Source organism: Paramisgurnus dabryanus, chromosome 3 (assembly GCF_030506205.2).
Source record: "Paramisgurnus dabryanus chromosome 3, PD_genome_1.1, whole genome shotgun sequence".
NCBI classification, from domain to species: domain Eukaryota; kingdom Metazoa; phylum Chordata; class Actinopteri; order Cypriniformes; family Cobitidae; genus Paramisgurnus; species Paramisgurnus dabryanus.
Window position 1 is genome coordinate 48,397,264 of NC_133339.1, and position 24,556 is coordinate 48,421,819.

At 37.0% G+C, this 24,556-nt stretch overlaps 1 protein-coding gene and 2 long non-coding RNA genes across 3 annotated transcripts; 2 read left to right on the forward strand and 1 right to left on the reverse strand.

Moving 5' to 3' along the window:
• Positions 1-875: 875 nt before the first annotated feature.
• On the forward strand, positions 876-22,253 carry unm_sa1261 (un-named sa1261). Its single transcript, XM_065287838.2, has 4 exons — positions 876-1,057; positions 10,701-10,926; positions 17,732-17,934; positions 19,110-22,253. The coding sequence occupies exons 2-4, from the start codon at positions 10,755-10,757 to the stop codon at positions 19,962-19,964; spliced, it is 1,230 nt and encodes a 409-aa protein (XP_065143910.1). The 5' UTR covers positions 876-1,057; positions 10,701-10,754; the 3' UTR covers positions 19,965-22,253.
• On the forward strand, positions 13,017-14,500 carry LOC135750384 (uncharacterized). The gene is made up of 3 exons (XR_010532711.2): positions 13,017-13,202; positions 13,907-14,043; positions 14,362-14,500. It is a non-coding gene; the product is annotated as an uncharacterized lncRNA (long non-coding RNA).
• LOC135750383 (uncharacterized) lies at positions 14,407-16,214 on the reverse strand. The gene is made up of 5 exons (XR_010532710.2): positions 15,674-16,214; positions 15,072-15,165; positions 14,841-14,973; positions 14,658-14,758; positions 14,407-14,547 (listed from the first exon to the last, which is right to left on the reverse strand). It is a non-coding gene; the product is annotated as an uncharacterized lncRNA (long non-coding RNA).
• Positions 22,254-24,556: the final 2,303 nt, after the last annotated feature.

Below are 24,556 nucleotides of genomic sequence, written 5' to 3' on the forward strand. Positions count from 1 at the left end.
GAACGCAAGTCTATTTTAAAATGTTATGTTGAACACATTTTCACCAGTTGCCACAATAGCTTTCCATGCTGATGTATTCTTGTGGTACCAACTGTTTCAGATAAAGCCACCCCTAAATGGCACATTAAACAATGAAATGTGATTATTTGCCTTTTCTTAAATAAGTATATGTGGGATTAAGCATTCATGGTAAAAAGTTACATGTCAAAATGTGCTTGCATTTTTGTCTATTAAATATACAAAATGGTTTTGTCCAAAAATTTGACAGTTCAAATTTTGGTTTGAATGGGCATGATAATAATCAAAAGGTTCAGCCCTAGTTGGATAGCTGCACCTAAACTGACTAGTCCATCAACTGTTAAAAAAATGGTTAACTGTAACAAGATATAATTTATTTTCAAAGGAAAATTTAAGAAATTATCAATTAAATGAATGTTGTTAACGGCAGAGATGCGATTTGTCATTATCATTTAGAAGTGTCATTTAAAAGATTTAAAAACAATAACTATAACTTTATGCATACAAATAACAATTTCAACAATTCCACTACCATGTGAACTATGTATGTTTAAAATGGGTCTCAGTAATACAAAATCTTATCATCCTGCTTTTCTCTTGCCTGGTGCTCTTCAACTGCGTGAACTCGAACGCTGTGAGAAATCTGTACGGAGACAGAATGTACTGACTTAAGCGCTTCAGCGCTCTGCTCTTTGATTGGTGGTTGATGTGGTCTGTCAGAGCAGCTCTGACTTTGCTTGATATGTGATTGGTTGATTCGTCTCGAGCGCTGTCTCAGTTTGTATTCTGATTAGTTGATCAGCTTAGTGGGTTGGTCCAGCGCTGACATTACTTACAAAGACACAATAGTCCCCCAGTTGAGTCGGATGCTCAAGCTGATGGTGTGCGACCGAACCACAATCAATTATTTTACACAAGGCTTTAATCAGATTAAAGAAAATCCAAATTTACTACATGTTTTACTCGTGATATACAGGTAACTATATGAGCACTTGCCGGAATGACATCGGGGGTCTGCGCATCCTTTGTGTCTTAAAAGGTAGGAAACATTTTATTTGATTTTATTTGATATGGTGAGAAACACAATTGCATATTATTACTTTATGCAGTTTTTCTTTTGCCATTACAGTCATTCATTTTGCAGTAAAGCAACTAAAAACATAGATGCAGTTTACATGATACAGACACCTAACTGTAAATGTAAATATTTTTATGTGCATTGCTTCATTGCTTTAGCGCATGCAAACATGCAGACTGTAAACGCGTTATTGACAAAGGTCTGATTGCAGCTGAGCCCATCACTGTGTAATCTGCATAGAAAGAACAATAGCCAGCCAAAACAGATTGAACGCCAGGCAGGTGTGAGCCAAAATGAAACGAAACCTTATGTTATTAAAGCTTTTCATTTACAGATGACCTTCATATGTGGTTAAACGCACATGCACACTTAAACATACCCACAGGGGTTCACTATGTATCCGTTATATTAAATGCATCAGTACAGATTATTACTGTTGTGTACTTGATGGGGTGTTGCTTAAGAGACTGAAAGCATTGACTATGAGGTGAGTAGTTGTAGGACAATTCAGGGTAAATAAGGCAAACCTATACAGACAGTGTTAAATTAAAGGTGGAATATTCAGGAAATTAAGGCTCATACACAAATCGTTCCTGTCTTTACTTATTATCTTCTTTAAAGGCTGGGCAATATTGACCAAAATTCATATTCAAAATTCATTTTGGACTGAATGGCGATATACAATAAATATTCCGCTGTTTTCTACAAAGCGTAATAAATGTTTACAAGCAGTGTTCGAATTGAGGGGGACTGGGATGGTCCCAGACCCCCTATAAAGCACAAAAATATAAATTAGGGGGTCCCCTGGTTTTTATTAAAATTAAAATAATACATGCATTTTAAATTCTTGTGCTGCGCTGCCACAAAGCAATAGGGTCCATTATTTGTCCCAATGCCGCAATAAACTATTCCGAAAGATTTCTGTCTGAAATAAATGTAAACTTTCAAGTGTGCCTTACATTGTTTTCTGAAGGAATTGACAGATTGTTAGATTTAGGATTGGGTTAGGGGCTTTAAAAAATTCTTCTCAAACTATTATTTAACACTAATTTGAGGGAGGGAAATGGTTAGGGTTTGAAGTAAGGGTAATTTGAAGTTTCTTTGATTAAAACATTGGTCCAGGACCAACAAAAAACATTGATCCAGAATCACATCTTTCTGTATGAAATCACAGCAACCCTATAATGACTGTGGGGGTGGGGGTAGGGGGGTTCTTAGCTAAGAGAGACCCCATAATCTTTGACATAATTAGACCACTGTTTACAGGTAAGTCAAATACTCATGTGAGATATTACAATCGCCTTTATTAAATCAGCGAATTGTGAAAAAAAAAACTTTAAAGGATGGGCCTAAGGGGCCCAGAGTTGCCACAGGTTTGCAATGTACGTACAAGTAGTTTATGTGCAGTACACACTGCTGTTCCTACTACTATTGAAAAATAACTCTGAAGGTCTGTAGAGCTGTAAATTCAGTACTGGAAGTTTACCTTAACATACATACTACTGTAACTATATTAGGTTTGGTATATTAGGTAACTATATTAGGTAGGTTTGAATGTTGTGACTGTCTTGCACAGAGGGCCTTTAAATCGTTAAATCGTATTTGTTCTCTGTTACAAAGAAATGGCTTTAAAATGGCATTGCATACCAGTATGAGTCGTATGCAAGCAAAATTGGAGGTGAAATACCATTTGCACCTCATTTAACTGCAAAACGTACAAGATCATGTATGAAAAATGCAACCTATGAATCGTGTTTATAATTTGGGTGTTACACTACCAGAAATGGAGAGACTAAAAAGAAGTTGTGATTAGTGATTTGGAAAGGCAATATTGATGAAGCTGAGCAAATATTCTTTTTTTATACCTCTGTTGAATGCTTTATTCTGATTGGTTGATAAATGTTCCACTGGTATGCATTATTTTTCGATAAACGCACACCTGACCTGTCAAATGTCATAAATTACCACCAGAGCAATGTCTGTGGGAACTGTAGTATAAGCAGAATAATTGACACAGGTCCTTTGAATTATTTGAAAATAATGCACACCGGCAGTGTAGCATTACCTCCTTGGGTGTGCATTATTTTCGTATAATTCAAGAACCCGTCGTCAATTAATCCATAGTTTTATTAAACTAGTAATTATTAATTGAGCAATTATTTGCTTGATAAAATATTAGTTAAAAAACATTATATTCTTAGTATGTGTAACACATACTAAGACCAGGAACAACCATTAAAATACTATTAACTTCACCAATAGCCTGTGACTTTTACCAGAAGGTTGAGTTGTGCTGTGAAAACAGCAGACATGGATAGATTCTCGGGCTGTGTGTGTCTCTGCCGATCTGTCTCTGCACATAAAATACAAAGCCAAACGTGTCAGCTTTGATGTGCTTCATAGCACTGTGAGTGTTGTGAGGAACAGATCTGGTGAATAGACCAGGACTAACGGGCTTATGGGACTTCTGTACAGTCTCAGAAAGCTCACTGCAGTCACAGAACACAGTAAAGCATAGGGTTGTAAAGTACAGCGGTTTTAGACAGAGACCCAGAGAGGTGGAACAACATTTTATGTTATTAGTTTGTAAGAATTGGAGGGGATTGGCAATAAATAGTCAACATGAAACACCATTTGGAGGTTAGTTTACCAGCATGATGTAATGTATTTCATAGTTAAACAGAATAATTAAAACCATACTGATTTTGTTTACCGTGTGATGCACTGTAACCAACAAATGTAAATAAATGTAAATGTAACTGGCATTAAATTACTGTATTGGGGTTTACATACAATAACATACTGTACAATAACATTGTATTTAGGTACTTCATAATTCATACAAATCATACTTATTTTTCTGAATTGTTGTGTTTTATGTATATTTTACATTGTGTCCTTTTGTAAAGCTGCTTCGCAACAGCGCTATAAAAACAACTCTATACAAATAAATGTTAATTGAATGGAATTAAATAAAGAGATTTGTGCTGCATATTCAGTTGACAAGCTAATATATCTCACCCTCATACCCACCATAACTCAAATGGCCATTTTAATCGTGTTTCAAGTCCTGCCTCAGTCTGTTTTTGAGGCAAGACACATTTTCTTCCTTACATTGACTGTTTCTGCTTTGATGGCACTGGGATTAGGAGGTGTTTGGACAGTACGCACCACCGAAATCTTTTTCGGGAGAGATATTGGCCATTAATCCATGGCGGCCGTCTGTCTCTCCTGTGATCGAGTCCCCAACATCACTGCCATGGCAGCAGTCAGTATCTCCTGTGCTCCAGTCTCCTGTGACACGGCCACGATGGCCGTCTGTCTCTCCTGTGCTCCAGTCTCTAGCCAATAGGATACAGCAGCCATCTGTCCTCTCTGGTTCCCAGTGTGGGCACCACCTCCCTGCCCCCCTGTACTGACTGCACCTCCTAAGTTCCAAGTGCTGACTGCACCTTCCTGGCTCCCAGTGCGGACTTCACCTCCTGGCTCCGCTGCAGAATGCACCTCCCTGATTCCCTGTGCGGACTGCACCTCCCCGACTCCTGGTGTTCCCTGACTCCTGGACGATTCCTGTCCTGTCTGTCCTTTGTCAAGTTATTTACCTGCTTGATGCTTGCCGCCCTGTAGCGGTCCTGCTTCAATAAACTTCACTCAGTTTTGCTTACCCTTGCCTGTTCCCTTCTGTGGCATGACAGACTGATGTTTTTTGAAAGTCCAGAAAGATAATGAGACCATTTTTAGTTTTTCAGTTATCTGTACACTATTTGATAAGCGTAAAGACAGAGTCAATAAAATGCATGCATTATGGGTCCTGAAGTATAAACCATCTGATCTCAGGGGAATTTGTATGTATTTTGCGAGTTGACTAATTCGTATGAATTTGTACAATGTGATTCGTACAAAAGAGTATAATATTAAAAAGAAAGCATAAATGATACCCCAACCCCAAACTCAGCATCACAGGGTCAAAAGCATATCGTACAGAGACATGCAAATGTTCTGCTGTATATTGGCCTCAAAAGTGTCTCCATTCTCTATTATTTTCTAGTGACTATATACTGTATACAGTAATGTATGGCCTTGCATCCATCTTCAAGGAAAGCCTAGAGGATTTGTTTGCCTGCTCGCTAGGACAAATTGTAAATTGAGTCACTGTGAAAAGTAATAACACAACAGAAGTTACACAGCAGAAAATTAAAAAGGGTAAATGCTACTTTGGTGGGAAAGGGTTTTTGTTTTATTTCAAACTTTTTCACAGGCTTTGTAATGTAGTTGAGGATTGTTTAAAGATTAGGTGACAGCCCTGCTGAAAAAAACAGCATACCAGCAAGACCAGCATATGTTGTGTTTTGGTGCTGGTTTGCTAGTGAACACCAGCTAAACCAGCATCAGCACCAGCATTAGCACCAGCTAAACCAGCACCAAACCAGCATTAGCACCAACTTAACCAGCACCAGCATTAGCACCAGCATCCCATGCTGGTCATACCAGCAAGACCAGCATATGTTGTGTTTTGGTGCTGGTATGCTGGTGACCACCAGCTAAACCAGCACCAAACCAGCATAGACCAGCATAATACCCATGCTGGTTTGATGCTGTTTTTTTCAGCAGGGAGTGCTCACCACTAATAGAAACTACACTAATATTATGGTCAGAATATAAAGTGTTGCCCATATAGCATTGATTAAGCTGTTTGTATACCGTTAAAAGATTTTGGAAGCCTATTGATGAATATCAGCTGACGTCTCTCACATCTCAAACTTGTCTTCCGCCATTTTGAGAACCTGAAGTGGTCGCAAAAGAACTAGAAGCTATGCCTTCAATATGTTGTGAGCATCAAAATCGCTATTTTTACAACACTAAGAAGGCTTGACACAACCTGATACTTTGCTCGAAGTATCACAGTGTCTTCACACGTGAACTCGAGCATTGAGAACATTGTTTGTGTACTGTACATATAGTTTACTAAAAATAATTATTTTGGTGTCTGCTCACCCCCATTTTGCCAGAAAAGATGTATCGATCTCCGAATGCGACGTAAGGAGGATGGAGAGGTTGGATAGCTCCTAAAGAATAGTTCCATATAAATGCACGGAAAATGTGTTGTTTTGTTGCAAGTGAAAAACAATATTGACCTTCTAGTTAAAAAAGAAGCCTCATATGAGATTCATTCATTGGCATCTTGGTGTTGTAAAAATAGTGGTAGTTCGATAGCAATGGACAGCGGCTTGAAGAACGCATTAAGGATCGAGGCATCACACCCTAACCAAGATATCTTTTAAAGTAACGTTTCTTTTCATGACAGTCGAGGTGCGAAATGTTGTCTTTCGTAGCCATTTTCCGTATCCGTAAGAATCATAGACAGTAATGTGATGGCACAGTGGATAAGACACTTGCCTTTGATGTGAGAGACCCGGGGTCAAATCCACTGACACACACCATTGTGTCCCTGAGCAAGACACTTAACCCCTAGTTGCTTCAGAGGCTTGCGACCTCTGACATAAATAGCAATTGTAAGTTGCTTTGGATAAAAGCGTCAGCTAAATAAATAAATGTAAAAGATAAGAAATCCGTAAACGTAGCAAGCTAGCTAGCCAATACTTTTCAGTAGCCAACTGGTACTTGGTATGTACTCAAGATGGCGGCAGGCAACTGGAATGATGTAAAAGGTCACATGACTGATATTCATCAATGCCATTTTATACTTTTGCAGGCCTGCTTTTACTTAAGATGATGAAATCAGAAGAAAAAGAAATAGGTCATTATAAGGACCAGTCTCATCACATTTGTAATGGAGAGATGCGTGAAACAGGCTGTGGTACAAGATGGCACATTTAGTTACTCAGGAGAGGTGAAACTGTGTGGGCTGTTCAGTGTCTATGTCCACCGCTCGAAAGATAACATCCAGTTACTGCTCATAATCATGTTGGCAAAACACTGTTATTGTACAAACATACTTTAGTTCTTTTCAAAATACCTAACCTCTTTTTCTGACTACTCATAGACCTTTGAAGATTCATCCAAAAACAGACAGTCTTTTAGTCTGATCATATTAAATAATTTTTTACATAGCAAACTGCCTTATCATTGAGAACACATTAGCAATTGCAGTAGCCTACAGCCTACCTGTAGTTATGCCTTATTTTCCCTTTCAGCTTTGTCTCTAGTAAAGTTTAGGATGTCACTTGACAATAAGTGATGTCCATCCGATTTCCAGCTTATTTCACAGCTCCTCTTTCATCTGCTGTGTATGTAAGTGAGTGTTTTCCAGAGATAGCTTAACTAACTGTTCACAAAAGGGGGTCCAAAGTGTTTGATGAGGAGCCCCAAAACAAAAAGAATTCCCGGCGCTCCATGGCCTCCCCATCTCTCTCTCTCTCTCTCTCTCTCTCTCTCTCTCTCTCTCTCTCTCTCTCTATCACAAAAAATGCACACATTTTCAGATCTCTGCAGATGGTGTGGATGGACAGGAAGTACTGAAATCCTCATTCTTCTCTATTTATGAGCACTGGCAGGACTGAAGTGCCATCAGGGCTGTGAAATACTTTCAATCATTTAGTATTCTCAGCCTCAGACGTCACACCCACGCTGAACGTCTTGCATAAGGCACACCGAATTGGAAACACTTCAGTAGCTTTGATGATGTCCTCAGATTGGTTGAATTAAACAAGATTTCTGGGAGACGTGTGTCAGGTTCTTTAATGGTCCGTCTGGAAACAACACAAATACGTCTGATCAAAGGATGCAAGGTTCACGGCACAAAGTCTTTATGAGATTCACGGCACAAAGTCTTTAAAAGACATAAAAGACATATTATAATGTATTTGCAATTGCTGTTATAAACCTTAGAGACGTTTGTGAATGATGGTTGCACACCGGTCTGTTATTGTGTTATCTCCACACCCCTAAACATAACGTGGAACATGATTGGTTGCTTTATGTGTCAGTCATATGGACTCTTGGGCAGTCCTTGGCCATTCAAAGTAGCCATGGTTCCCAAGCAGGGCTCAAAATTAACTTTTTTATTTGGTAGCACTGGTGCTCCCAACTTTAAAGAGTTAGGAGCACCAGCAAAAATGTAGGCGCACTCATCCAAAAAACTAGAAAGACTACAACTACAATGTATAAGTTAATAGATTTATTTTATTAAAAATTAAACACCACAACTGGGCTTTACACATCCCATGGCCAAGATTTGAAATTTGGTCTTTTTTGCTGCATAGATTACTAAAATAATACCCAAATGCTGTTTAAATAATATAGCAGCAATAATAATTTAACAATTACAGGAAACACAAATATGATTACAATAGAAAATCTAGCTAACACGTAAAACACTGATTGATGGTGACATTACAAAAGTGACCCTAATATAGAAGGCTAGTATATATTGGTATTGATAACTGCATTACCAGGATGATATTACTACTAAATAGGCAATGTTTTTGAAAACATACCATCAGCATTGTCGTGTTCCACCTAAACATGGAATACAAGGATGTCTGTCGGATGTCCCTCAAGCAGTATGCGCACATGCATCATCAAACACTATTTGATAGACAGGTCAGTGTCTCCATCAATAATGAACACATTTGTCACGACAATTCTGGTGTTTTTGGCACTTTCGCCATGTTTAAGCAAGGTCTTGCGCTTAAAATGTATGGATTCTGCCACCGACGCCGTTTTACCTGCAACCTCTGTTTCACAGGATTTACAGTAAACACATTAACATCGAGTCATTTTCATAGCGGAGCCACTCGTAATCTTTAAGCCTCTCTCCGAAAGGTTTAAAGTTAAGCCTTATTTTCCTGTGGTGAAGTTGCATTTAAATCCGGACCGTCGTTATGAATTAATACAGTAGTAACATTGGCTGTAGTCGCCTCGTTCTCTTCATGCTCGCGGTTCATTTTTTCACATTTTCGCGCTTTGCGTACCAACGTAGCACGGCAACAAGGAATGATTGACATTCATATTAGCCAATCTGCGCTCTTCATTAAACGCAAGAACTTAAAGGTGAAATTTGATTGGTTATTTAATGTTGGAGAGAATGCTGAACCTGGAACAGCACACAGCATACACAATCTAAATCAAGTCACATCACAACAAAATAGGCAGTCGCACAAATGCTCCCAAATATATTTTAAGGTCGCACAGATTAAATTTTGGTCGCATATGCCCAACACAAGTGTTTTTTTTGCTTGTATCAGTCTGGGGCAGTTATCATTTTCACATCCAGTGTCACGTTGTTTAATGTTTTTATCGTCACTACACTGGCTGCCAGTTAAGTTTCGAATTGAGTTCAAAATTTTAACCATGGTTTTTAAAGCACTACACGGTATGTCCCCCAAGTATATTTCTAACCTCTTAGAGTTGTACACACCAGCAAGGCCTTTAAGATCTACAAACCAGTTGATGTTGATTGTTCCAAAATCCAAAAAGAAGGTAAAAGGGGATCGGGCATTCTCCGTTATACAAAATGTGGAATAGTCTACCTATGTACATCCGTCAGGCGCCATCATTAGTGATCTTTAAATCCCAGCTGAAGACTTATCTTTTTAGTTTGGCTTTTGAAGAGGAGTGCTTGCTGGTTTTTATTGGGTTGTCTGTAAATGTATTATGTGTTTAAAATGTTTTATTCCTTGTATTTGTCATTGGTTTTATGTTTTTACATCGCTTAGTTAGTGTGTGCTATATAAAGTGTGTTTATGATTTTTTATTGTGTGTACAGCACTTTGGGCAACATAGTTGCATGAAAATGTGCTTTATAAATAAATAAGTTGAAGTTGAATAAATTACCATTACTCTTAACTAGAAAAGGAACAACCCCTTTAGACTGTGCGCTAGGTGCCCCAGCCATTATTTCCATCCTTAAATTAGCAAAATTGCATTCGGACACACCCTTTTGACTGTGCGCGGTGCACTTTAGACTATGTGCTTAGATAGTCAAAATAGGGCCCATACTCTAGTATTAGTTCCCCCAACGAGCATGTATGACTTCTGTATAATAAAATGAAATATTCAACGTTCTTATTTGCCATTTGGTTGAATTCATTTTCATAATCAGTATTATTTTTGCGACAAATGCTAAAATGACAGATGTTGGTAATTATAATAGCATGCAAAACTGGATTTTTACATTTTTGAAGAATGTGTGAAGCTGTGCTTGCCAGTGCAGAAGCATTTGATGCCATATACTGTACTGTACATTTTTTTGTTTGTTTGTTTGTATGTATTTGTTTTAAAGATTACCACAGGCTAGGGTTTCAAATTGATTTGATGAACCAATACAGTGAATACAAGTTAAAAAATTGTGAATTGGCTTTACGCAACATACAACTTATCTTTTGACACCTTTTGGAGGCTGTTTTGTGATGCAGAAGTTAATTTAAGTTCATTTGGGTGTTTCAAAGGATATTGACTTTGATTTTTGCTCTCTGATCTTTAATTCTGCTTGTATGTTTGACATTTTTTTAGGGGCTTGTTTGAGTCACAGCACCCCAATCTTTCTAATTATGCAATATTTTTCCACTTTCTAAGTTGTAAAATTAACCGCTTCTGGGTCTTTTACCACATATATAAATAATCTATATACTTTTCTTTACAGAATTTCAAATCATAGTGATTTTGTTGACATCATTGGCCCCACCCATCTGGAATAATGAGCTCCTCCCCCCACACGTCCCGCTCCTCTATCGACATCTTGGATGAGTTGCAGCTCATTACAGCCCAGAACCTGGACAAGGTGGACATCAATAAATACTATGAGGTCATCAGAGAGCTTGGGAAAGGCACATACGGGAAGGTGGACCTTGTTGTCCACAAGATCAGAGGTGAGTAGAATGGAATGGACTATATGAAGGAACATAATTGCCTTAAATCACCAAAATATACATTTTACATATTACACTGGAGCAGACAAGCTTATGAAAACTTTGTTGAAACATTGAGTGACCGAGCTGCTAAACTGCTCCATTCTGATGGCAGGTGTTCCTGTAACTCAATTGGTAGAGCGTTATGAACATGAAGGTCATGGTTTGATCCCAAAGTACACACTAAATTTGTATTGATTGAATTCATTGTAAGTTGCTTTGGATAAAAGCATCTGACAAATGTAAAAAATTAAATGATTACCTTGCAGATTTCTGCTCTCATTACATCCATACAATCTGATTTAAACGGTTGCTTGCTTTCAAGATTTTTGGTTTATCCAGCCTGTAAAGTGACCCCCCTTCCCCTCACTTGGCATGTGTATTCCCCAGTTTTCAAAAGAGACGAAAACATGCCATCTGTCATAAAAAAACATCCATTACCCTCCATCTCATAAATTATTCATACAAAGGACCAGCCATACTCACAGGATTGACGCTGCAGGGAGCTGTGGTGGCATTTCCAGGAATCACAATCCCACTTGCCTCAACAGAACTCATTTTATATGCCATCATAACACTGACATCAGTATATCTGTTCCAGCAAGTGAAAGATATTACATCTACATTATGAGGTGTCTTTCAAAGCAAGAATGTTTATCGAAGCCAGAATATGCAGGAGAGTAGTAGGAAACAAGTGTTTACATTTGTAGTTCACATTAAGGTTTTCTCTGAGTTTCATGGAAATACAGCTAAATGCCATTAAATGTGAAAACCTTGGGGTCAAAAGGACAGTAGATGTCAAAAATAGTGTTAGTTCATTTTAAAAGTTGCACATATTACATTTACCTACATTTAAGGTCTCTGCATGTAATACCAATCTTGACCCTAACACTAAACCCACATCTAACCCAACAACATACAGTTATGTAAGGGATAATGTAGAGGCAGCCGGTAGTTATCGGGAAATAAGCCCCGACAGTGTGATCAGGACCCGACGCGAAGCGGAGGGTCTTGTATCACACTGAAGGGGCTTATTTCCCGATAACTACCGGCTGCCTCTACATTATCCCGCTTATTACACGGCTACTTGTAACATAAGAAAAAAAACGGACATGAATATGAATTTGAAACATTTTATTGGCATATTTGTTTTAAATTAACATTTTTATCCTTCCGCGAAACTTTGCACAGATGCATAAAATGATCGTAATACCTTATTAAGATCCTCTGCTTCATACTTGTCTGTCTCCATTTTTTCTCTTTTAGCCAGTCTTTGAGAAGTTTTAATGCCCATTCTGTATTTTTGTGTGTGTTGGCTTCGTAGCTGTCATGCTCTATTTTGTCAAGTTCAGTCTCAGTAAGCTGTCTGTGTCTTGTCGTGGTTGTCCAGTGTTTGTCACAAGATGGCGCCAAACAGTAATCTTTATTGATCTTTATTGGCGCGGAGCGATTTTACTCGTACAAGTAGTACCGGCTATGCGTTATTACTTTGGAGCGGTTATTATTTGAAAAGAACGAACCTGCAAATGTCTCAACTGACCAATCGGAATCAAGCATTCCAGAGAGCCGTGTAATAAGAATTAAGAACACTTAATATACAGTAAGTGTTACCAAACGTTGCACTCAAATGCACTAAAAATTTGTAATTTTTCCTGTATCAGAGAGAATCTTAACATTGTTCTTTTAATGTGAGATCAACCTTTTTAAGTATTAAAGAGCACCAATTATGCTAATAAATTGGCACGTTAGCACGTTATTGTAATATCCCATAGTACATACATGTTATTAAAACTTGAACTAATGCATTGTGAGTCTTATAAATTGCTTACATACCTCACCGATTTCCCACTGTCTGGAAAACGCTCGGTTTAGTTCCTGTCTCCGCCTCCCAAAATGTCTAGTGTAATCGGATTGGTCAGATGACTACTCAACTGTTATTGGTCAGCTGGGTTCGGCGTGTGTTTGAAAGGTTACGCCCCTGACTACGCGTGGGTTGACACAGATTCTGACTGAGAGTCACAGCCTCAGAGGCATCGTAAACAAGCGTTATATTTCTCTATAAATGATGGTGTCTGTACTGCCTTACCACTTCGAGCTCGATCCAGAGAGTTCAGAAGGCCGTTACGATATAAACGATCTCCGTCAATGAATGCGATTGGATTTAACTTTTTTAGGTGTCCTTAGCTCTGCCAGAATGCTAAACGAAGACGAAAATGTGTTGCAAAGACATCCAAAAGGTAATTATAACGTACTACATAACTATATGGAAACACCAAATGTAGCACATAGAAAGTATTTTTTGAAATGATTATAAAACGATTTCACTTGGTGATTTCTACATTATTTTACTCTAGTAAAATTTATTATAAGACTGCTTACATACTATATTACTGTGCAAACTATATGGAAACACCAAATGTAGCACATAGAAAGTATTTTTTGAAATGATTATAAAACGATTTCACTTGGTGATTTCTACATTATTTTACTCTAGTAAAATTTATTATAAGACTGCTTACATACTATATTACTGTGCAAACTATATGGAAACACCAAATGTAGCACATAGAAAGTATTTGTTGAAATGATTATAAAACGATTTCACTTGGTAATTTCTACATTATTTTACTCTAGTAAAATTTATTATAAGACTGCTTACATACTGTATTACTGTGCAAACTATATGGAAACACCAAATGTAGCACATATAAAGTATTTGTTGAAATGATTATAAAACGATTTCACTTGGTAATTTCTACATTATTTTACTATAGTAAACTTAATTATAAAATACTGCTTACATACTATTTTACTGTGCAAACTATATGGAAACACCAAATGTAGCACAAAAAAAGTTTTAATTGAAATGAATGTTAGTTCTACATTATTTTACTATGGTAAACTTTATTATGAAAGACTGTGCTATGTTTTTACTTACTAGGTTTTAAGGAGAATGCAACAGGTTCCAGGGCCTCTTACCTGCGTGATTCATCATCCAGGTTTTGCACAAATTGTCTAAATCCCTACACACAGAACATTTATTGTACCGACTATAAGCCTTTGAGGTGCAGGACTAGAGTAAGTTTTATTACATTTTTAAACCAATAACACTAAAGTATTATTATAGTAACAAAGTACCCAAAAGAACAAAAGATGTAACTTTAAAGAAAATATAGTAGTCAGTCAAAAGTTTATTTATTACAAATATATATTTAAATGTTAAACAATATACAAATAAACATACTTTAGTAACCATATTGTGCTCTTCTTTCAAAAATTGTTCAATTCACTTCTTACAGCTATCTATTCAGATAAATGGCATATCAAAGCTTTGTCAGCTGATGCTATCTAAGATGACACTTTAGGGTTATCATCCTGTCGTGTGTTGTTCTCCAGATACGCTTGGAGCTTCCTGATCGGAATGTTGGCTTCCGACGACCCCTGCACTCAAGATGGCATGCAATCACGTCCTCCTTTGAAGGTCTCTCAAACTGTGATGCCAGGTCCATTGGAATCGGGGTTTCCTTCAGCTTATCTTCAAATACCTCAGCAAACAGAAGCCTGATCACATCATCCACATAACTGTAGAAATATTGCGGTCAATAAATCTTTTGTTTTGATCATTTATTTCCCTGCTTCATACATTAAGTTTTTAATTATGAATGTATTTGAAATAAAACATTACTGCTTACGGTATGTCATTTGTGTGTTTTGGGAACATAGCCTTGTACTTTTCCTCTCCTGCTTTTGTTACGGCTTGGTGACATTGTAATGGATGGCTGCAAGGTACAACCTGTAAAAATATAAGCAAGCATAAATTTATTGTAAAAGTAAATACTACTTTATTTAACACAGTTACTAAAATACTTAAATACCTGCATAGCATTCCAATAAATGAGAAAATCAATTTTTTTTGCTGCAAATCTGAAATCTCAGGCTATGGACGGCAAAGGCATCCACTGATGATGGTGATGGAAACATTGTGAAACGATGCTACTGTCTGGGTTCCTATTATTATGCAGAGAAAAAAAACTTTGTCATCATCAGTTATACATCTAAGACTGGTAGTGGTTTCATTAGCTAAATACATCATTTGTGTTACACACCTTTGCTCCTCATATGCCAGTCTGACTCCTTGTACTGTGTGTTATGATGTTGCATGTTTGCATACAGTGTAGAAGGATGTGTCCAGCTGCGAATCTAAGATATAGACAAATAAAACAAACATGTATTCAGTCAAAAAGACATATTATAACAATAGAGTACAACGACTATAACTCGTTAGACTATTCATTAAAACGTAAATGTATTACATATTACATGGCCCAACATTAGCAACACACATTACGTGTTTACTTCGTTTCAAAATCTAAGAAAGCTTCAAGTAAATACAACAGTAAAATACATATAACTTTAAACAAATCATCTGTACTTAGAGTTTCTTGAGTTTGATCATGAGAACAAATTTTACCGGTAACAGTTTAGCTGGTAACTTAGCAAGTTTGTAAACATGTCTTAACCAACATCGATAAAAAAACGATAGTCTGCATAATTCAACTCAACATACACGTACGTTGTTTATGAAATACAGTATTACAACACAAAACAGTTCGCTTGCAAGCTTAGCTCTACACGCACATTATGTTAATCTCCGGTTACCGGTTACGTAATGTACAGTAAAAGGCAAATAATAAACGTGAATACTTACAGCCTGTGATCCAGAAGTGCACAGTAACGTTAATCCAACTTTCAGGAGGAGACGTCCAGCTTCGGTTCATGAGAAGCAGTTATTGTGAAAACTCCGTGAACAACTTCTGACTGGATTTTTCCGGAACCGTATTAAACATGATGTCCTCTGTGGAAGTCCATAAAGTGCTATTTTGCCCTCGCATCTAAAGAGACAGCGTCTACTCGAGAGATTTAATCGCTTAAACGATGAAACAAGAGTTTGCAAACAGAGTCAAAGCAGGGACTCACAACCTCCGCCATTTTAGCTCTCTTCTGACTCGGCGCTCCCCACCCTCGTCTTTGAGGGCGTACCCAAGCAAAGCAGAGAGGGCTGAACTATGATAATGTTGGTCTTATCTACGTCACTAATCCCAGGAAGTAAACTGTTGCCTACAATCCGAGTGTTTTTTGTAGTCCTCGAACGTTAGAGACGATAACTCGCGTCATCGTTTTCTTTGAGGTATGTACTTTTTGAATATCGTTAGCATGTACTAATACACACTTACACACAAAATGATGTTTAAAAACGTGTATCCCATAATAGGTGCTCTTTAAAGGGTGAACATGCATAATTCCAGTCTCAGTTTCATCTGCCCGAGTAGGTGCAGCTGTCGGTTGACCTTTTGATAGTGGTCTCTGTTTTGCTTTGTGAAGGGCTTTATCTTTAGCAGTCAGCTTTTGTGATCTATAACTTCTCTGCTATTTATTTGGCTCTTTTGACATTCTTTTAAACACTTTAGATGCAAAACCTCCACAGTGTTATGCAACAGCCTTTAGTGATGGATGATTTTCTCTGACGGCATTTGTTGAAAATGTCAATTTTCGTTTAATGAGACCTGTTATAAAAATGTGAGTGTCCTTGCAATGTCATTCATTTGGGGTTTCCAGTTATTGCAAAAGTATTTTACATAAAACATTCAAAAAGTCACTGCTTTTCTGAGAGGAACAAGTACTGGTGATATTGGTGGTGCTACCATGGTTGTGAAACATTTAGTATTTTAAGCTGGATTTGATTTGACTGTATATATTATTTAAAAAAGGTGGTTCAACTACAAAGTTACCTGGTTGCTTAAATTTTTTAATTTAATTCAACTTAAAAAATATAACCTTTTTACAAACTCTTTGAGTTGAAGGGCTGTGCAATTAATCTTTTTGATTTTCAATTTTAATATTTGATTCAAACAATTACAAAAAAGATAATCAAGGTAAAACATTATTGTGCGATTAAATTATAAATTGCGTGAAGCTGGACCGATTTGTTTGTAAGACTTCGAAGGCACCAATGCTTTGACACGTGTAGCCTATTGCAAAACTTACTTAATACAAAAGTTAAATAAATGCATGTTTTCAAAGCCATGGAGTAATCATGTTAAATAATCAAGATTAATCAAAATACCTGTAATTATGATTTTGATAATCGAGCAGCCCTATAATTACCTCTAAATTTTAAGGCAGTCACACTGATGACAGAAAAACTCTTGACACTACAGTGTGTGTATTGTAGCTGACAGAGGATCAGTCACCTTAATGTGGATATTAAAACAGCACTACGGTATACTGCATTGCAAAAACATGCGCAATTATGACTTTAAAAAAATAGTTTACAAAAAAATTGTCATAATTTCTTTGTGTTCTAGATGTTAAAAATGCATTACTGAATGGATAAAATGCTAATTAATGGTGAAGCTGTAGTCTGGAGATTTGTGCATGTTTACCTAATGTACATTTACGGATCCTGACACATGTCAGGTGATGCCCAGAATTGTGCAAGAAACCAAACTTGCATTCTTTGTACGAGTCTTTAAATGAGCAAAATAAGTTGCAATATATGCAAAAAAACCTTCTGAACTTGCTTTTAATATATAAGTCAAACTGACCTTTTCCATTATTAATACATGACCTGACTGAAACATTTTCTTGTCATGACATTTAAACGCCATGTTCTAATCTTGCACGTAGGCCATTAATTCTGTCTCAGCGGCAGAATAATGTGTTAAATGTCAAGCACTTTTAACCTCTGCCTCTTCATCTCCACCAGGAACAAAAATGGCCCTTAAATTCTTGCGAAAGAAAACCACAAAGCTGAAGAGTTTTCTTCGGGAGTACAGCATCTCACTTTACCTGTCACCCTGCCCTTTTATCATCAACATGTTTGGCATATTCTTTGAAACTGATGAATATTACATCTTCGCTCAAGAATACGCACTGGCAGGTGATCTCTTCGACATCATTCCTCCCCAGGTGAGATAGCAAGAGCTTCTTTTGTCTACTTGTAGTTATTGACCTAATAAGTCATCTGGTTAAGCGTTGATCCACTGTAGAAACAGCAAGGTCATGAATCCCAAGGAAGAGTGTGTAAATAGACATAAATTGTGATATTGTTTATGATCAAATGTTAGGATCCAAATATGAATAGTTTTCATATTGGTTTTTGTAGGTGCTTGGTACTGTACATTATTTCTAGGGGGTTCAGTTTTGGATGTGGGGTGGTTGCTTTTTGGCACTAGTTAAAGGGGTCATATGGCATTGCTAAAAAGAAAATTATTTTGTGTATTTCATGTAATGCAATATGTTTAAGGTAAAACACATTATTTTACACATATCATTCATTATTGTTGCTCCTCTGTGCCACGCCTCGATTTTTACAAAGCTCATGCTTTACCATATATGGAATATCAGCTCCCAAAGCACATCATCTCCATGGCATGGCGGCAGTGGCAATGGTACTAAAGGGAGAATAAAAGTTACGCCTTCTTTCTTTGCGTAAACATTTGGGTGGTGTTCTTTCCACACAGTGAGGTAGATATGTGGGGTTGTGTTAAAATGAGGCATCTCTTTGGGTTTGAGACTAAAATCTTTGCCACTATACGGATCCAGAGACAAAGGAAAACATGAAATCACATCATAAGATCCCAATGCCATCTGTATGGCTTGGCCTCCTTTAATGTCAATATCCAAGATTATTATTGCATAAAAAGTATATACAAAAAAAATAATAGCACACAATATGATGCATTTTTAATGCCCGTAAGACTTTTGAATCCCCAACCCTAAGTGTAAGCAATAGTAATAGTGATTCCTGCCTCAATCACCCCTAATAATATGTATTTCTGTGAAGCTTTTTTCTTACGGTGTTCTGGCAATTAATGTTCAGAGCTAAATTGTGAAATTCACTTGGTCTTTAGATACAAGTGCCACATGGATATTAATGAGGACTTTATGTTCCTTGCAAACTTGCTGCTTTGTTACAGCAGGACTTCAGTTCACAGCTGATCAGGTTTTCTGCTGCGGGGGCTTCAAATGCTTTGGATTTGGCTGTCTGTGTGAATTTTGATAATGGCCATTATGCAACCACAGGGTGCACAGGGTTTGTTTTAGTGTCTAATATCATATTCTCTCCTTTCTCGTGTGCGTAGGTCGGACTGCCTGAGAGTGTGGCCAAACGCTGTGTGCACCAGGTTGCAATTGCATTGGATTTCTTGCATTGCAAGAAACTTGTACACCGAGACATAAAGCCAGAGAACATCCTCATTTTTGACAAGGAGTGCCGGAAGGTGAAACTGTCGGATTTCGGCATGACTCGACGTGCTGGTTCTCCGGTAAAGCGGGTGAGTGGAACCATCCCGTACACGGCACCGGAACTGTGCGACTCCGGCCGACAGGAGGGTCTGTGTGTAGACTACAGCACTGACGTCTGGGCCTTCGGTGTGCTACTCTTCTGCATGCTGACCGGAAACTTTCCCTGGGAAAAGGCTCTGCCGTCTGATGGCTTTTATGATGAGTTTGTGCGCTGGCAGCACAGGCGGAGACAATCGGGCACTGTGCCATCACAGTGGCGGCGCTTCACGGATGAGGCGCTCCGCATGTTCCGGCACCTTCTGTCCATTGAGCAGGATCAGAGATGTTCTGTTAAGGAGGTCTTTAACTACTTTAACCACAGTTGGATGCTCGATACGGAAAACGGAAACACGACCCACCCCTCCAGCAGTAACAGCAACGGTGGCACAGCAATGAACGGGCATCAGGCTGAGCTCAGCTCCTCTTCCTCAGAAGAAGATGAGCTGGTGGATCGTTTGAATCAGCACAGCTTGTCGCCAGTGCGTGGGGTAGCTAAAGGCAGTATCATCATGGAGCCGGTGACAGCGCGCTACTCTTCAACGATTACAAACAGCCCTCCTTCCTCCACCGGCGGTTATGAGCGTGTTTCCCGAGACAACAATGGCAACAGTGGTCGCATTCTAATGGCGACGCCAATTGAAATATGCGTGTAGAGGTCGTTTGCATTCATCTGCCTTGAGCGTGTACTTGGGATGACTAGATGACCGTAGAGTCTTGTAAGGACAGTAAAGTCTCAAGTTCTTAAGGAACAAATGCTTTAATGAAAAGGAAATAGTTGATGTTTGGCACAAGTGCCAGACTAGAATCCCAAAAAGTGGAAGCTGTTCCTTATGATGAAGGAACATGTAGGACAATCGCTGTGGTGCTGATTGTGTCTCAACTACGTTTTCTATACACAATCGATCCAAAATTAAGAAAGTACAGAACGGAAACTTTAAAATAATATAAAAGCAACGTCTTTGGTTAAACATCAAACAATATGTTGAAGGTTATTGAAGGTTTTTTCAAGAAATTATTAAGAAGGTATTTACTTTTTTTTCAAATTTAGGATTGGGTGAACTGTGTTGTTGTTTTTTGCTTTTGTATCCCTGTGGTAAGTGGATATGACTTTGGAAGTGTGTTGTATATTTATTTTGGTCCTGTACTTCTGACCTTTTCCTTATTTATTTAAAACTGTAGCATTGCAAAGTTAAAAAAAAGTTAAAGTACAACAAAACGTCACCTTATTCCTGAAGACTGTTAGTATGTTTTGAATGACCAATGCGTTTCACTCTTAGAAAGTGTATATGCAGTACATCTGTGTCTAGTATAGACAAAGGACAAAGGCTTTTAGCAAGGCGGTGGTTGTAGCGGTATGAGTATCATTAAATGATGATGGCTCCCATAAGCACAGTTCAAAAACCATTCAGGCTTTGGGTGTGTGGATAGATTGATAAATATGTAAGACAAAACTTGTGCATTTCTTGTTTTGTGCATTTCATTATTTTTGTCTAATCATCATTGATATCTTAAAAGCACATTTGAAAAAGAAGGATTTTTTCTTCATCACAAGTTATATTATTTATATTATTAGCATAAGAATAACATTGACTTTGAATTAAAACCTTTTTGGATTTTCTTAGTAATTGGTATTTTATTTTTATTTATTGACAACATGCCTTCCCAGAAAAAACGATATATTGTTTTATATCGTGGTCAATTACCTTTCATATTTTCATCATATTTATTTATTGGATTAAATGAAAAACATCTGGATAATTTAATGTGGTCTGTGACTTTTGGGATGTACAGTACATAGCTGAAATGTCTTACAGTGTGTGTTCATTTTAATATATACTGTAGATATGAACCTACTTTAATCCAAAACTTAAAATACAGTTTTCTCCAGATGATGCACTCTTTAACTGATGTCTCAGTGATGTACTGTGCTTAGTGATGTTTAGGGATTTCTCAGGTATACAGTACCATTCACTGTGTAATGTTAACTGTTAATAGCCAATTTATCATATTCACTTTCTTAATACAAATTCCTGGTCTTACTACACATAATACATTAATGTCTTGGTTATTTTTAAGAAAATGAAAGTCTTTGAAAGCCTCATCTTTGCCTTTTGGCTTTTATAACCAAGCACATGATAAGTTCCCAATCATGTATTTCCCAACCTGTTGCACAGAAAATACATCATATTACTAAAGTAAAATGGGTTGGGAGCACTATTTTTTGTTGCTTCACTGGACCAGATATAAACTTTCTCCATCATATCTTTAAAGAATTCCTTTATATGGGCTTTTAATTACATTTACATTTGGTTATCAGCTAAACCTTGATTAGTTTATATTTAGATCATATTGAAATGCCAATAAAGTAGGACGTGTCACGCTGTTCTTATTAAATCCTGCACAATTTCATTAGGACGTGTGTATTCATGTGTATGAGATTTGTTCAATTTAATACACTTGTTTAAAAGAAGGTAGCAAAAGATTTTTTAAACAAAAATGGTTGAGTGTATGATGTTTTGCATGGATCTAACAGAAAGCAGATGGGATCAATGCTACTTTTTAAGAGTTGTTACAATTATTGTGAAGTAAACTTTGAAGTTTGTATAATCTGATATTTTCAATGGATTTAAAAAGGAAAATGTGCAGATAAACAGTTAATATTCAATACTTCATCTGCCGAAGATAGAGCGGATGTTGAAGACAAAACAGTACATACTGTATCTTAAGTCTTTGTGCTGATTAATGAGCGGAATACATGAGAAAGTGTGGTTCACATTCTACATTACACCAAGAGACATTTTAACAATGCAAAAATGAAGAAAAGAAGATACAAATCTTTCTTCAAGGGGACATGTCTAAAAAATTTGCATGAATTGATATTGCTCTGGAGAAATATTGTACATAATAAAGTTTTGAATGATGTGGGTGTCATTTCTATTGCATTACAGTGTGGATCTTTATATTTTCCAGTTGTATGATTTGAAATGTTTCCATGCAATTGATTCATTTCATCACAACAAGATGCACAAGGGGGTGGGGGAAACTGCTTAAATGTTTCACATTATATGTTTTAGTTTTTTAAACGTTTATATATATATAAGTAATTCAGCTTTGATGTGCTCCTGTATAGCTCAGTGCTTGAGCATTGCATTAGTAGAGCAACAGCACAAAATGTCATGGGTTCAAACTCAGGAAACACACATACTGATAAATGTGCACTTTATAATGAACTGTAGGTTGCTTTGGATATAAAATGGTATATGTCCTTGTTCATAAATACTAAATGCAGTGTTTCACATGGAGAAACCTTAATATTTAGAGTTTTTTCCAAAAAGAGATAACTCTGTTTTTATTTTTTGTCAAAACATGTTTATTATGTTATCATGTTTTTATTGTGCTACTTCACTGTATTTTATGAAGGCTTAAATCAGAACAAACCAACTGCAGTTTGATTAATATAAATTGGAATGCAGAATCAAAAAATTAGATTTTTGAAAAATGTAAACAACTGAGTTATCTGTTTTAGAACCAAACTCTTAATTTGTAGTGCTATGGATATCTAGGATCAGAATTAAGCAAAAATATAATATATGTATGTATGTATGTACTGGGCGGTTCCTCAAACAAGTTATAGAAATGGACAACCATAAGATGATTTATTTATTACAGTTAAATAATAATGAAAGAAGTGATGAAGAACCCTGGAGAATTGGGCATGTTGGTATGTGCTTGGTTAAGTTCAGCATTATTAGCTCTCGGACAAATTCAAACATGTATTAAGTTTTAATGGGAAATATATTAAGGTTTAAAGGGTTAATGGGACTTGCCTTGGATTTCCAAGAAAAACACTGATAGCAAAGCACCACACTGTTAGAAAATGTTAGAAATGTCAAAATATACCCCAGCTGTCACTGGCCAGGTAAAAAAAGAGTATACTTAAATATATAAAATGCCAGCATGGACTCACTGCTAATACATATTAATATGTAACTTTCAAAAACACAACATACTTTTTTGTATGTTTAAATAGATGCTGAAGCACATAATGTAGATATATATTTGATATATTTAATCGTAGCATTATTGCGTTTTTAAAGCTACAAAACGTAAAACATTTACCAATCTTTATAAAGATTGCTGTATTCTGTATAATTTCTCTTTAACCATTTTATCAATAATGTTTCCACCGTAACCCTTCCAAAACCTTACACTTTACCCAAACCCTTTTTATACAAAAATTGTAAAAGTATGTCATGTATTCTTTTTATAGCAACGTAACGGACAGAAATGTTTAGGAAAATTTTAGTAACAATATAGCATTTAAAATATATTTTAAGCCGCTAATACAGTCCTAACCCTAAACCTACCCAAACAGTTTATTAAAATCATGTACTGTTAGAAATTAAAGCATAACAGACAGACAAGTGTAATCACAATATCTTAATTATTGTGGTATTTCAAAAGCAGTGCCAAAAGTCATTAAAATGATGATGTGCTGCAGCCCTCTCTGGTGTATATAAAGTATAGAGAAATATTAAAGTTATTAATCCACAAACGTTAATCCAGCTTCTCTTTGTGAAGGCGTGCATTTTAAGTTTCAAGCGTACATCAACTGAAAGACTGAAATGTTGCAAATCTGTGACATAGCATGCAAGAGCCAAAGATGGTTTAATATCACTGAATTCAAATTCAAAAGTGACACAACTCCCCTCATAGGCAGGTCATCTCACTTCAGTTCGCTTTGTGGACTTCAGAGGCTGCAGCCTTCAAATACAGATTCTTGCCTTCAAACTCCGTGTCCTTAGAAGGATCTAGACCTCGAATTGGGATGCACCCATTATCGTACAGTCTACATGCTTGTTGTACCTGAGTTTAAATGCTTCATGTCGCACAGTGTGATAAGGTAATGATCTTATAGGATTGCAAAAAATTTGAACTGTATTCGGGGCTTTACCTCAGGGTAATATAGGGTGACCTCATATATAACAAAAGCTTATGTTAAAGTGATTCCTTGATTCACCGCTCCTTTAAACTGCAAGACAGACCAAATCTAGCACATTTTGTTCAAATTCACCAAACTCCCACCTTAAAAACTTTCAGACAAAGACACTGCACTGGGCTTTTTTAAACATCTAGAGAGGTGACTCATTGGCACTTCTTCCACAAAAGGGATTTACATGGATATGAACAGAGCATCATATTTATTTTTTGGCATCTAGAGGCAATGAAATGAGCCTGATACAAA